The sequence below is a fragment of the Copadichromis virginalis genome, linkage group LG10, assembly GCF_057382275.1.
Source record: "Copadichromis virginalis isolate Kocher_CV1m ecotype Utaka linkage group LG10, C_Virginalis_male_GT1.1, whole genome shotgun sequence".
NCBI lineage: Eukaryota > Metazoa > Chordata > Actinopteri > Cichliformes > Cichlidae > Copadichromis > Copadichromis virginalis.
Window position 1 is genome coordinate 35,051,738 of NC_140627.1, and position 15,540 is coordinate 35,067,277.

At 48.9% G+C, this 15,540-nt stretch overlaps 1 protein-coding gene across 1 annotated transcript; it reads right to left on the reverse strand.

Annotated features, from left to right (window-relative positions):
* Nucleotides 1-7,286: 7,286 nt before the first annotated feature.
* Nucleotides 7,287-14,035, reverse strand: ik (IK cytokine). Its single transcript, XM_085471193.1, has 20 exons — nucleotides 13,838-14,035; nucleotides 13,186-13,252; nucleotides 12,997-13,089; nucleotides 12,860-12,919; nucleotides 12,316-12,483; nucleotides 11,699-11,813; nucleotides 11,549-11,619; nucleotides 10,894-10,940; nucleotides 10,501-10,664; nucleotides 10,269-10,377; nucleotides 9,971-10,010; nucleotides 9,734-9,887; nucleotides 9,642-9,660; nucleotides 9,475-9,559; nucleotides 8,617-8,703; nucleotides 8,455-8,512; nucleotides 8,292-8,380; nucleotides 8,087-8,195; nucleotides 7,613-7,647; nucleotides 7,287-7,501 (listed from the first exon to the last, which is right to left on the reverse strand). The coding sequence occupies exons 1-20, from the start codon at nucleotides 13,845-13,847 to the stop codon at nucleotides 7,474-7,476; spliced, it is 1,608 nt and encodes a 535-aa protein (XP_085327319.1). The 5' UTR covers nucleotides 13,848-14,035; the 3' UTR covers nucleotides 7,287-7,473.
* Between the last annotated feature and the right edge of the window lie 1,505 nt (nucleotides 14,036-15,540).

Genomic DNA, 15,540 nt, shown 5'->3' on the forward strand with positions numbered 1-15,540 from the left:
ACTGAGGCCTCAGTCCTGCCTGTTCACATTTTATTCTGTAAAAACTAAATTTTCACTGCTTTTACGACCTTTTCAGTGGGGAGAACATAGCTAGGATTTAATGATTTAACAAATCTTTAGTAACATTACTGCATGCTATATTATCATTGCATTTGATGGCTCACCTGGTCTTGCTCCACAATCGGTGTTCCCCTTACTCTCATGCAAAGCTCTGTAGTGCCTAAGCATGGATGAGGTGTTGTTGTTATAGCCCAGCTCCCTGGCACATAGCAAACACTTCACCTTGTACACAACGACAGCTTAACATAAATTGTATTGCACCATCAGTATTATGAAAATACATCTTCTGTAGAAATTTACATACTTTGTTGGGAGGAATAAAATCAAAATGTTCCCACACAGGGGAGGACATCCTCAGTGGCAGAGCAGGTCAGCCACTAATCAGAAGGTCGGTGGTTCGATCCCAGGCTGCCTCCTGGCTGCATGCCAAATATCCTTGGGCAAGATACTAACCCTGTGTTTGCCTACTGGTGGTGGTCAGAGGGCCCGGTGGCGCCTGTGTCCGGCAGCCTCGCCTCTGTCAGTGCGCCCCAGGGCAGCTGTGGCTACAATGTAGCTTGCTATCGCCAGTGTGTGAATGTGTGAATGACTGAATGTAGTGTAAAGCGCTTTGGGGTCCTTAGGGACTAGAAAAGCGCTATACAAATGCAGGCCATTTACCATTCATGAACCAGTCACGTGGTACAGCCGGGCAGCGAGGCTGCGGACGTCATCATTTTCAGCTCCTCCCATAAATGAAACAAGCCTCGATACGCGCATCGCGGAAACGCCCCCTCCAGTACTCGACACAAGCTTCGAAGCCTCGATACAGAACGTCACATCACTATTGATCTGGGAACAACACCAACATGACGATATCAGATCGTGTGCTAAAGACATGCTGTGGAAGAGAACCAGCGATCTGGAGACAGATCTTCATCATCACTCTGAGGACAGTCGTCTGTGAGAGTGCTGAGCTTCAGCTGAGCTTCAGGATCAGAGACCTGAGAGAGTATGATGTAAACATACGAGCCACCCCTCCCGATCTTTCTGGGAGAATCCCAAACTTCAGTGCCCCTCCTGAAATTCTCCCGGAGCCACCATTCACCCAAATTTCCCCTGATTGTCCATCCAGACAACAAAAATGAAAAACCATATCCCAGAATTCATAGCGCAGCCCAGCCAATTCCAGTCAGTGTTGCCAACTTAGCGACTTTGTCGCTATATTTAGCGCGTTTTCAGACCCCTTAGCGACTTTTTTTATAAAAAGCAACTAGCGATAAATCTGGCGGCTTTTTCTGGTGTTATTGGAGACTTATTTATGACGACTTTTTGACGTGAAAGGGCGTGTCACTCTTACTCTCAGCAAGCAGCGGTGCTGCCGTGGGCACCTCACCTGTGCTAAAGCGCTCACGGGCGGAGGATAGTCCTCCCCCGCTGCTATCAGGGCAGGAGACGTTCACACCTGTGCGTCCGAACTGCAAATGAATCGCGCATGAGCGAAGCCGCTGCTCCGCACTGACTGTAACGCAGTCAGTTCTTCTTTTACTGTTGTGCTGTTTTGTGGATCACAAGGTTTAAAACTACTTATAAACACACACACAAAGTAACTCCACCAGAGCGCCTATTTCAGGTCACTTTTGCCGGTCCAAGCCCGGGTAAAGGAGCAGGGTTGGAACTGTGACATTAAAAAACAATAATTGCTAAAAGAATAGAATAGCCTTTATTGTCATTGTACAGAGTACAACGAAATTGGAGTGCCACTCCCTTGGTGCAAGATTCAATAATAAATATAAATGTAAAATATAAAAAGTACAAAAAAACAATCGTAAGTACTCAAACAATAGTATGTACAATATATACAGGATAGCAGCATTAATATAATGACAGTGACGGTATGGAATAGGTTCAATTGTTTTTGTGCTTATTTACTACGGTGATAGCTCTGGGAAAGAAGCTATCCCTGAATCTGTTTGTCCTGGTTTTATGTGACCTGTACCGTCGGCCTGACGGTAATAGTTCAAACAGTTGGTTGCTGGGGTGAGAGTGGTCCTTGATGATATTGCCAGCTCTGCTGAGGTACCGAGAGTTTGCAGTGACCTCCAGGCTGGGCAGAGAGCAGCCAGTGATCTTCTGGGCTGTGTTGATGACCCTCTGCAGTACTTTCCTGTCTGCAGCTGAGCACCCTGCATACCATGTTGTTATGCCGTACGTTAGGATGCTCTCTATGGTGGCTCTGTAAAATGTCACCAGCAGCCTCTCCTCCAGGTTGTTCCTCCTGAGCACTCTCAGAAAGTGGAGACGCTGCTGGGCCTTTTTAACCACCGCTGTAGTATTTGCAGTCCAGGAGAGGTCATCAGATATCTGCACGCCCAGAAACCTCATGGAGTGTACCCTCTCCACACAGCTCCCGTGGATGTAGAGTGGGACCGGGTCTGCTCTGCCCTTCCTGAAGTCCAAGATAAGTTCTTTAGTTTTCGTGGTGTTCAGTTGGAGGTTGTTAACTGAACACCACTCAGTCAGTCTGTTGACCTCATCTCTGTAGTCCGACTCATCCCCCCTTGAGATGAGTCCAACCACTGTGGTGTCATCCGCGAACTTTATGATGGTGTTTGAGAGATGGGTAGGGGAGCAGTCGGATGTGTAGAGCGTAAACAGGACGGGACTCAAAACACATCCTTGTGGAGACCCGGTGCTGAGTGTGATGGTGCTGGACCGGTGGGGGCCGAGTCTGACAGACTGTGGTCTATTTGTCAGGAAGTCCTTGATCCAGAGGCAGATGGGGGTGGAGAGTCCCAGGTGAGACAGTTTCTGGACCAGGATCTCCGGGATGATATGATTGAATGCTGAGCTGAAGTCCAGAAAGAGCATTCTCACATAGCTTCCTCGGTGCTCCAGGTGACTCAGCGCAGTGTGGAGTGCTATGGTGATAGCGTCCTCAGTGGAACGATTTGTCCTGTAGGCAAATTGGTGGGGGTCCAGAGTGGGAGGCAGACCGGCCCTGATGTGCTGACAGACCAGTCTCTCAAAGCACTTCATCACTACAGGCGTAAGTGCAACAGGCCTGTAGTCATTTGGGCTGGCCACAGCTGTCTTCTTGGCGATGGGGATGATGGTGGAGGTTTTGAGGCAGGGCGGGACGGTGTTTGATGACAAGGAAAGGTTGAAGATTTTAGTGAAGACTCCGGTCAGTTCGTCAGCACATGCTCTGAGAACCTTTCCATGTATTCCATCAGGACCTGCCGCCTTCCTGGGATTCACTGACCTTAGAACACACCTCACTTGATGCTCCCTGAGTGTTAGTGTGCCAGTGCTGGGGGCGGGTGGAGGTGGTGTGGCAGCTGAGGGCTTGGTCGTCTCAAAGCGGGCGAAGAAACGGTTTAGATCCTCAGCCAGTGAGGCATCAGTCCTAGATGTCGCCTGGTTATTGCTTCTGTAGTTGGTAATGTGATTGATCCCCTGCCACATTTTTCTGGGGTCGTTGTCAGCAAAGTGATCTTCAATCCTCCTCCTATAGGCAGCCTTAGCTTTCCTGATGCCTCCACTCAGGTCTGCCCTGGAAATTAAAGAAAGAATTAAAGAATTAAAGAAATTTAATTTGTAGTTCTAAATAAACTCTAAATGCATTTAGGACGTTTTTTACTCACTTTATGTCTCTTCCACGATGTTATTTCTCTCTCCAACAGCGTAGGTTACAATTACATTAGCATGACCAATTATGCAAATTAGGTGATGACGTCATTTAGCGACTTCTAGCGACTTTTAGGACAACCAATAGCGATTGTCCTTACTGAGGAGTTGGCAACACTGATTCCAGTTCCCAACAATGGCTACTACTACTGCAGCTACTTAGCTTTAATATTACTCTTATTACTCCTTCTGGGTCGAAAATAAACTTTTAACATATTTTCAGGCGAGAATGTAGCTGTGTGAACTTCAAATACCTGAGCCGGTGAGAACTGCGGACTCCCGGCACATCGTTTTCAAACCCCGCGATCTTAAACATGATATATAATGTAATTGTTGGGCTTTTTTCAGTGTTTTGTTTGTTCGTGAGTAAATCGTTTGGCTGAGATTAAAGTTATTAGATTAGATTAAACTTTATTAATGTGGTTTTCACACAGCTGAATAAACGTCAAACAGAAAACTGATTAAACAGAAGTGATTTGGTCGAGCGTTTACGCGTCCGGTTATATTTAGATAGCAGGGAGCAGAGGAGAGAGTGGTGACGTAGCTCTGAGGGCTAGACCGTCACAGTCGCTCACTTCCAGCCTACCCGGCTTTCGGAGGACCCGGCCCACTTAGACCACGAAGGTGGGTGCAGCCCGTTTGGACAGCCCCGGCTGGGGGACAGTAATCACGGTCACATTTAACTTACTTTAAATAGATCATTTTAAACAAATAAACACTGTAAAATTGTGTGTGTGTGTGATGGTGGCATGAATTGTGTCATGACATTAACCTGCTGTGATTTGACCCATTTCCACTCGCTAACAGACACACACCTTGTTCCCATAGCGACAAAGTGAAATAAATGAGGACAGTGGGTCAGCTCACTGACACACACACACACACACACACACACCTGCACATAGAGGGCCTGCACTGTGTGAATCACTGTGACTCAGAGCCTGAGCTGCAAACGTGTTTCCTGAGTGGGTCCTTTGAGACTCGTCTGTTTACAGTAAACCTCCTGAAGCAGTTAAAGGAACACGCTCGTCCTGATTGGCCGATCAGACGGCAGCTCAGAGGGCGAGGGCTTAACGAGCAGCTGATTGATCGTTAAATTAAAGCTGAATCAAAGTTTGAGATAAACTTGAAATAAAGTCTGAAGTTCTCAGAATAAATCAGGTCATAAAAAAGTTCAATTAAACACAAAGTTCCTCTTTGATGTCCACACAACCATTTCCTGTCAGAGCTGCGGGTGGGCGGAGCTGCTAGGCCTCATTAGCACATTAGCACCTGGAGAAGCACGCACATCCATATTCATGAGTCCAGGAGTCCATCACACTCTCAGGGTAATTAGCTGCTCTCGTTAGCCTCTCTGATGCTAATCTGGGGACGAACTGTCCAAACAAACAACAACAAAGAGTTTGATCTCTTAACGAGCTGCTGCGCATAACGAGCTTAACGAGTCCTGTAAAGATGAGGAACGCTTAATGAGCTCAACAAAGAAACAAGCTGCTATCACACACAGCTCAGAGCAGGTCTGACGACTAGTGGTGGGCGGATCGATCCAAATATCGATAGTATCGATCCCAAGTCGGGATCGGATCGATACTAGCCTGGTTAGATCGATTCTTTACTTTGAGTTCTGCTTGTTTGCTGTGCTTTCGGCAAAAACGAAACAGCCAGGCTGGACTCGCCGCTCCTGTGTGCAGGAACACTTTGCTCCCCCCTCTTATGTTTCGTGTGTTGCGCTGACACGTCACGTGACTTAGACACTTTGGGGGTTATTAAGTTGTTTACATATTAATTATATATTTTGTTTTTGTTGTTGAGAATTTTAATTGTAATTTGTGTGTTATAGTTCATCAACAGTATTTGTTTTAATTTGTTTACTGGTTTGCGGCAGACCCGACGGCATTTTCATACTTCGCCGCATCATTTATTCTTAAAATAATCACACGGTTGCTGTAACAGTACATTCAACGGCTGCAGCTCTCCCGCTGGCAGCCGCACACATCACCACCACCAAACCTGCAGCGGCATCGCAGAACACGCCCTGCCACATACCCCCATCGCCCGCTTCACCCCACCCGCGAGCTGGCGAGGGAATCGGCCCGGACCATCGGCGCCCCCATGCGACAGGGAAGTGTCCACTCTGGCGGTCGCCCGCACCTCCAGCGGAAGCCCGGGAGCTGGCCTGATGGCCACCCATATGGCAAGCAGCGGCGGTGCAGCAGGAGTGGAAGTGAGCCGGGGCTCAGAGGCAGCTGGGCAGACGGCCGGCACGCAGGCTGCATGGCGTGGCAGGACGCCCACGCACCTCGACCTCCGTCTCCAGCTTTGCAGGGCCCGCTGGCACGCCAGCCTCCGGCTCACCCCGAGCCGCGCGCTGTCCACCCTTACAGTGATCACCCGGTTGCTGTAACAGTAGCCTACATTCAACGGCTGCAGCCCTCCTGCTGCCAACTGTACACATCAACACCAAAAACAACAACAGCACAAGCAGCGCACAGGTTTTAAGCCGGCGAGGCATGATTGTAGATGCAGTGAAGGTGAGTCCATCTCATCTGCAGCAGCATCGCAGTACACGGCCGCCAGAATAATAAAGCATTTTTTATTTAATTATAAATAAATTATTTCTCCTAATTATGTCCTGGGTTTTAAGTAATTAATAATACAAAAGGAAAAATCACAAAAAACACTTAAGGTCATGAAAATTAATTGCGATCTAGCAATTCAATGAGGCATCCACCCTATTTATTGAAAAGTATCGGTATCGGCGATACTGGCCCGTATTTACTTGGTATCGGATCGATACCAAAATATGCAGTATGGCACACCACTACTGACGACCTCGCTAACCAGTTCCTGTGGATCTGTGATGTGACCTCTGACACTCAGCAGATGTGCGCGTAAACGTCTGCTGCTCGTCCAGACTCGAGTACTCGCTGTCCAACATCTACCACAGCCAATCAGTGTTTGTGATGTCATCATTCCAGTTTACTTACTTTAAATGAAAATTAGATTAGCTTCTTAGATTAGCACGTCTAGCGTTAGCACATTTTGTGAGTCTGCCAGCTGTGAGCTCAGAGGACAGATGTGATTTCTATTCTCTGATTGGCTAAAAACAGGTGAAGCTAAAACAGTGATGAGTAACAATAACCAGCTTTAAGGACTGTAAGCTTTCTGTGTGACGGCCAGCAGGGGGCGACGCCACTGAGCTTCGTCACTGTAAATATTGTTCATCCATAAGAGCTGACTGGTTAAGAGGTTGTGACTGATGAATTGGTAGCCAATGCGAGAGCAGAGTGAAGTTTACTCTGAGCGGCCATCTTTGTCACTCATGTGGGCGTCTATTTTATTCTATTTTACTTTAGGCCAGATCTCGAATATCGTAATCTTCCCGTTCACAGACATCCGTGATACAAACTCAGGTTGTGAGGTCACGACGTCACACGTGTTAAAAATGATACTAATCAGTCTGTTCCTGGCCCCGCCCACTGCAGCTCCATGGATACAGCTGATCAGCACACATCCTCCTGATTGGCCGTCTTTATAGAGAAACCGCAATCACAGCAGATGTTTGGATGTTTTTATTCTCACAAAACAAACTGATCAATAAGAACAGCTAATCAATAACAATACACACTTATCGGGGTCAGTGACCTCTGACCTCACAGCATCTCTGTACAGTTACATGTTTCTAAACTAACATGAAGCCGATCGATACACGATCGATTTAGCTGCTGGGTCTGCGGGGCGTCTTCAGTATTTTGGTCTCTTCACGTCGACCCTGAAAAAAATAAGTCTTCCATCATTTATGATGTCATACATAAGGTCACTGCTGCCTGATTGGCTGACAAAGTGATAAACGAGGAGCTGAGAACAAACAGGAAGTAGTTACCCGTCAGCCTCCATCTTCTTCCTCTTCTCGATGATCTGAAACAAAAACAGCTGCTTCAGCGTCGTGTTTGATTGGTTTACAGCGTGTGTGTGTGTCTGTGTTCACTCTGCCTGTGTGTGTGTGTCTGTCTCACACGATCTGATATCGTCGTGTTGGTGTTGTTCCAGGATCAACATTGCAAGTGACCAATCAGAATGTTGTGATGTCATACTTTTGGGACTTCGGGAAAAGCCGCTGTGAAACAAAAAACTGTACTTAAGCTGCGAGAAACCGCCTCTGTCCGCCGATCAACGGACCCTGACCCTTTAATAAACGCTGAGCAGAACTGATATTGTCCTTGCAACATTGGAATTTCATAAATGCACGAATGTCTCGGCGTGCCAAAGAATAACGTCACAACAATGTGATTGGTCACTTGCAATGTTGAACCTGGAACAACACCAACACGAGGATATCAGATCATCCGTCTCTCACCGCGCTGATCTTCTTCCACTGGCGGTCGAGCTCTGCCTTCTCATTGGTCTCTTTGAAACGTCGTGTCTTCCTGCCTTCAGACATCTTGATGCCGTACTGGAAGGCAGCCCTGTAGACACACACACACACACAGAGTGAATACACACACACAGACACACACACAGGCTGCCTGTCAGTCAGAGCGGAGGGACACAGTAGCACGCACTTGGGCAGCGCCTCCTTGTTGTTCATGTAATCCGAGTACTCCTCCTGAGTGTCGAAGTCCCAGCGGCCCAGAGGACCCTTCTTATTGCCCTGGAACACACACAGAAAAGCATCATGTTGCTGTGTGAGGATGAGCTGCAGTGCATGCTGGGAGTCAGAGTTACCTGGTCCATCTTACTGTAGTCCACCTCTTCATCACTGTCCACGGCCAGGTCGTCCATCCTACACACACAGATGTAGTCACACACACCTGAAGGTTAACGCACCGTGTGTCTGTGTGTGTCTGTGCGTGCGTCTGTGTGCGTGTCTGTGTGTGTGTGTCTTACGTAGCAGGGTAACACTCTGCGTATGAGTTTGATCCTCCAAAAAAATCTCCCAGCTGCTCCTTACTGGAGTCTCTCCTCTGAGAGCCAGTACACACCAGCTAAGGACAAGTACTGCAGTAACACCACACACACACACACACACACACACACACACGCAGTACTGGTGTCGGTACCCTGTATCACTGTACCACATACATACATGTATCTATATTGTGTATTTTCTTGTGTGTAGTACTACAGTTGTTCAGTACGCTCACGCGTTACCACTCCCGCTCAGGCGTTACTACTCCCGCTCACGCGTTACTACTCCCGCTCACGCGTTACCACTCCCGCTCACGCGTTACCACTCCCGCTCAGGCCGTACTACTCCCGCTCACGCGTTACTACTCCCGCTCACGCCGTACTACTCCCGCTCAGGCCGTACTACTCCCGCTCAGGCCGTACTACTCCCGCTCACGCGTTACTACTCCAGCTCACGCGTTACTACTCCCGCTCACGCGTTACTACTCCCGCTCACGCGTTACTACTCCCGCTCACGCGTTACTACTCCCGCTCACGCGTTACTACTCCCGCTCACGCGTTACTACTCCAGCTCACGCGTTACTACTCCAGCTCACGCGTTACTACTCCCGCTCACGCGTTACTACTCCAGCTCACGCGTTACTACTCCCGCTCCATCCCAGCAGCTGTGACATCACCGGAACACCTGAACCCCATACAGGTGAGCGAGAACATCACCTGTAACACAACATGAGCACAGACTTTACCTGCGCACAGGTAAACCAGCTCAGACAGAAGCTGGTGTGGTACAGTAAGCCCCACCCACTCATACAACAGTCCAATCAAAAACAAGGATATGGCTCCTGGCTCTGCCATTGGCTGCCCGCTGCTCCTGCAAACTTCTCATTGATCATCTTGATCTGGTCTCTGACTGATCCTGGACCTGCCACAGACGCAGCATCCATCAGTTATCGATCAGCTGTCATTGGTCAGAACGATCGTGTGAGTCACAGTGAGGAGCTTACCTGTGTCCACCTCCATCACCTGCAGAGACACACACACAGTTAGAACCACACGGGTAAACCAGGCACAAACAAACCCCACCCCCCAACATCACCTGGTGCTCGTCGCCTCGCGGTTTCTCAAAGTAGGCGTGTCTGCGGCTCTTGGTGTCGTCGTCACGGTCACGCTCCCGGTCTCTGTCCCGGTGACGCTCTTTCTCTTTGGTGGGTTTGGTGGACGGTATATAGTCCCCGATGTCCTCAAAGATACTGAAACACACACACACATTATAAACACACACACACACAATAAACACACACACTCGTGATGAGGCGATGTGGGGTGAACTGACCTGAGATCAGCCTCTGGAGCTCTCTTATCGTCCAGTTTACCTGAAACACAAACAGGTGAGTGCTTGACTAAGAAAAATGGTCTGTATTTATATATTTATATATATTACTCGTCCCTAAGGACCCCAAAGCGCTTCACACATCCAGTCATCCACACATTCACACACTGGTGATGGCAGCTACATTGTAGCCACCCTGGGGCGCACTGACAGAGGCGAGGCTGCCGGACACTGGCGCCACCGGGCCCTCTGGCACACCTGCAGAGCGTCAGGAGAACATCCAGCAGCTGTGCAGACTCACCTTTGTCCTTCTTCTTGATCTTCTTGTGGCGGGTTCCCTGCCTGAGGTAGGACAGGATCTGAGTCAGCTTGGAGATCACGATGTCATTGGTGGTCAGGGTGGTCTGAGCCTGAGAGACAGAACGTGAGAGAACGTGAGGGAACGATCTCAGGGCTCTGCGATATTGAAATCATTCAGCTGGAGAACTCGGATGTTTTGGCGTGGCGATGACGCGGCGAGGACTCTGCCTCACCTCCATGCTGGGACAGTCCGCCTTGCTGCGGATCAGCGTGGTGGGGATGTCGGTGTCGGTGAACTCGTCGTCCAGGTCGACCACGTACGCCATCCTGCCGGGCAGGAAGAGCTCGTTCCTCTCGGTCACGCCGGACCTGAACACCACGCGGTAGATGTTCCTGCCTGAGCGAACACGGAGACACCGGGAACGCCGGGTTCAATGTTCACGTTCATATGATTTCTCCACCAAAATATTCACGTTGTTCTAAAAAGATTCCGTTTGATCCGAAGACGATCCTCCTTTATTCCTGAACGCTCCAGACTCACAACAGTCACACCTCCCCTCCCTCACCTCCTCCTCCCTCACCTCCTCCTCCCACATCCACACCTTCCTCCAGAAAACATGACTCACCCAGACGAGTCTTAAACTCCATCTTCTCCTCGGGCTCCACGTCCTTCCTGACAGACAGGGGAGGGGTCAAAGGTCACACGGAGACAGGCAAGAGATCAAAGGTCATATAGAGATAGATTAGGGGTCAAAGGTCACAGATGGGTACGGGGGTCAAAGGTCACACAGACTGATAGGTGCGGGAGTCAAAGGTCACACAGAGACAGGCAAGGGATCAAAGGTCACAGGGACAGACAGATTAGAGGTCAAAGGTCAAACAGAGATAGATTAGGGGTCAAAGGTCACACAGATGGGTGAGGGGGTCAAAGGTCACACAGATGGGTGAGGGGGTCAAAGGTCACACAGATGGGTGAGGGGGTCAAAGGCCACACAGACTGATAGGTGCGGGAGTCAAAGGTCACACAGAGACAGGCAAGGGATCAAAGGTCACAGGGACAGACAGATTAGAGGTCAAAGGTCAAACAGAGATAGATTAGGGGTCAAAGGTCACACAGATGGGTGAGGGGGTCAAAGGTCACACAGATGGGTGAGGGGGTCAAAGGCCACACAGAAAGATGAGGGTCAAAGGTCACACAGACAGACAGGTGAGGGGTCAAAGGTCACAGAGGCAGGTGAGGTTCTGATCACAGAGCTGCAGCTCTGCTCCATGGTTCCTTACTTGGCTTCTTTCTGGACCTTCTCCATCATGTCTTCTTCTTCCTTCTCCTTGCTGGTGATCTCAGCTCTCACCTGTAACACACACACACAGGTAAACAGCTGAGCAGGTAACACACCCGCACAGGTTATCCCGACGACCGCGACCTCTGACCTTCTGCAGCAGGGCGAAGTCCAGACCTTTCACCAAATGAGTGTGCTCCATGTCACCTCCCAAGAACTTGGACTCCTGGATCAACTGACGCCGCTTCTCTGCTGCCGACTTATCGCTGACATGCACACACAGACAGACACGCACACACACAGACAGACAGACACACACAGACAGACACACGCACACACACAGACAGACACACACACAGACACACGCACACACAGACACACGCACACACACACAGACAGACGCACACACACACAGACACACACACACAGACAGACACACACACACAGACAGACAGACACACACACAGACAGACGCACACACACACACAGACAGACACACACACAGACACACGCACACACACAGACACGCACACAGACAGACACACACACAGACAGACGCACACACAGACACGCGCACACACAGACACGCGCACACACAGACACGCGCACACACAGACACACACAGACAGACACACACACAGACACACGCACACATAGACACACACACACACACACACACACGGGTGAATGATGAGAGTTTAGTTAGAATGATAATGACCCGTTCCTCTCGGCGCGGCCATGTTGGGGTCATCGATGGCTGGTACTCACGCCTCGGCGGTCGGCCCGACAGCTCGGTAGTTTGCCGTAGTGCTGATGAGTTCTGTCTCCTCGTAGTCCTTGTTGACGCCATCTCGCCGCTCTCTCGCTCGGTCTCGGTACTTCTCGGCGAGCTCGCGCTCACGCTCCATCTCCTGCTGACGCAGTTTCGCATAGTAACTGCAACCAAACCACAGCTGATCAATAATCAATAACATGCATTTGAGGGTCAGAGCGGCGCCGTCTGAGACCCTGAGTGCTGTGGACTGCTGTATGTGTCGACATATTTAACGCTCTCGTGCACATCACAGGTGAAAACGTCTGTCCAGGCTTTTTATTATTAATAATAAAAACTGTTAAATGTCGTGAACATTCATTCCTTTCCTTCCAGAATATTCCCGTGTTTCCACAATCCCGTCATAATCCCGGCTAATGTTAACAGTCCTGTGATGCGCCCAGCTGCCATCTTTCACTCAGCGAGCTATCAGCTCTGTGGAGGCCAGGTGACCTTTGACCTGCAGTTTTCTGATGTAACAAACGTCCAATCGGCACCCACCTCTTCTTCTTTCTCCTCCTCGCTGCGGGGTCCTCATCCTCGTTGTAGTCCCTCGGCATTCTGGGAAATTAAAAACACAGACGTGTCAGCTGTGCTGCGAGTAAACACCCGTCTGCTCTCTCCGTGACATCACTCACTCATGATGTCTGGACTTGGAGGGCGGGGCCGAGGAGGGCGTTGCCCGCGGCGTCATCAGCAGCTTCCTGAAGTCATCATTGGTAAGTTTGGACCTGAGGACAGATGGAAACACACACATTAAAACAAAGAAATACACAGTAACACAGCAGTAGCAGCGAGGAGTGTGTATCAGTGTGTGTGTGACTCACTGAGCTGCAGCTCGGTGGTCGTCCATGTCGTGGCCCTCAGGAGCCAGAGGGTTGGAGTACGTCTCAGCTGAAAGACAGGCAGATGTTAGAGCACAGGCAATGTTAGAGCACAGGCAGATGTTAGAGCACAGGCAGATGTTAGAGCACAGGCAGATGTTAGAGCACAGGCAGATGTTAGAGCACAGGCAGACAGCAGGGCCGCCTCGTTTAAAAGGACACAGTGGGAGCTGCTCTGCTCTTTATATGTTCCCTGTTTTACACTGAAACAAATAACTGCAGATTTCATGGAAACTATTTGATTTCGACGTAAACCGGCTTGGCCCATGTGTAGAGGGACTCCTTCCCCGTGCTACAGTTTTACTAACAACCTCTCAACAGACGGAGCAAGGCCGCTTTAAAGCGGCAGAAGTGTGAGCGGAGTCTGGTGTGGCGCAGTGAGAGGAGAAGCTTGGCTAATAGCTGCTGTCAGAGGCTTTTTCTGTTCAACTGTTCGGTCCAGTTCAGCACTCATGCTCCCAAAGCCGTGTTTATTTCAATAATGTATCGAATAATTGCTGTTTTTATTGCATCTGTTTTTAAGTAAACAAACAGCTAACGGCTAACAGCCCGTAAAATGACTGTTAGCATGCTAACATGCGGAGCTAACGCTTACTTTCAGGCATCTCTGCGGGCAGCTGCTTCTCCTGCGGTCTGAATCTGGCACGGTCCGGTCACAGGGACAAACTAAGGCTCGGTGTTCGGGTTTCTCTGAGCTGCTGCGGGTCTCTTTGCTCCAGCCAAGCTCCGAGTTAGCTGTGAGGAGAGCTACCGTGCTGTGACGTCACGTCCGTTTTAGTTAGAGAAGAGACACAGCACCTCCTGCAGGAGGAGAGGAGACACCGCAGGACAGACAGCGGCGTCAATGAACACCGCGAGATAAAAAACACAACAAAATTGTACAAATCCGGTTAAAATGAGTTGAAAATAGGAAATAAATAAAAAAATAAAGTTATAATAAAATACAGGCCAAATACTGTCTGTGTTTAAAGATCATTTTCATGTAGTTTAAATAAGGAGTTCTTTGATTTGATGGAGGAAAGGTTTGTTCTGCGTCACTGAGGTTTTTATTCACAGCTCAACTTTGTTCCTCACACACTGAAACACCCGCAGCTCTCCTGCCCGGTCACGTGTTGTTTCTCTGGCTCACAGCGCCCCCCGCAGGTCAGCGGAGCCACAGCTGAAGGTTCTCCAGGACCAGCTGGTGCTCGCTGCTGCGCCACCTTCAGGACTCACACAGCTTCACTCAGAGCTCCTTCAACAAACTCCAAACTCCAGATAACCAGCAAAGTGTTTGTTTCACTGAGCCTGAACCATCTGAACCAGTCAGACCTAAACAAACCCTCTAATTCCAGTAAAACCACATAAACCTGCCAAGAGGCAATGAACTGCCCTCCAAGGTGCTCAGGAACTTTTACTCGTGCACCATAGAGAGCATCCTGACGGGAAACATCTTAACCTGGTTCGGGAACAGCACCATGCAGGACAGACGAGCTCTACAGAGGGTTGTGCGGTCAGCTGAGCGCACCATCCGCTCCGAGCTCCCTGACCTGCACTCAATCTACAGCAGGCGGTGCTGGACCAAGGCCAGGAAGATCGTGAAGGACCTCAGCCATCCCAACAACAGACTGTTCTCTCTGCTGAGGTCAGGAAAGCGATTCCGCTCCCTGAAGACCAACACAGAGAGACTGAGGAGGAGCTTCTTCCCGCAGGCGATACGGTCTCTCAATCACACCACCACACAGTCCTGACCCACACATATGGTTCTTACACACACACTGGACTTTCTGGACTTTGGTTTCACTTCATTACTTAAATCACGCTGCTGTTATTGTGTATATATTTATTTATATTTCTTCATACATTCTTATATAGTTCTATATTGTGTATTTTGTTGTACAGTTATTTTATTTTCAACTTTAATTTATATATTTTATCTTATTCTCCCAGTTAAATTTACCCTTCATTCTAATTTGTGTTGTACAGTTATTTCATTTTTAACCTTAATTTATATTTTATTCCTTCCTAGTTAAATTTACCCTTTTTAATTTTTCATATTTATTTCCTATCTTATTCATAGCCTTTTCCTTTTTTGTTTTCTTTAGGTCACGAGCAGTTGTCCAAGCATTTCACTGCATATCGTACTGTGTATGACTGTGTACGTGACAAATAAAATTTGAATTTGAAACTGAGTCTGTTCCTATTAAGAAACCTTAAAACCAGTTAAACTACGTGATCCTCCTAAAATATCAGTGAACTTCCTGTACATTTATACACTCAGAGTAAAAATATCTGAAATCCAGTTAAATGCTCCCAGGA

Excerpts from the sequence above, each read along its gene's own strand:
- ik (XM_085471193.1), bottom strand. Across the intron at positions 10,378-10,500 it reads CGGACTGTCCCAGCATGGAG|GCTCAGACCACCCTGACCAC; the intron begins GTGAGGCAGAGT and ends TCTGTCTCTCAG. Across the intron at positions 8,196-8,291 it reads AACAAGGAGGCGCTGCCCAA|GGCTGCCTTCCAGTACGGCA; the intron begins GTGCGTGCTACT and ends GTGTGTCTACAG.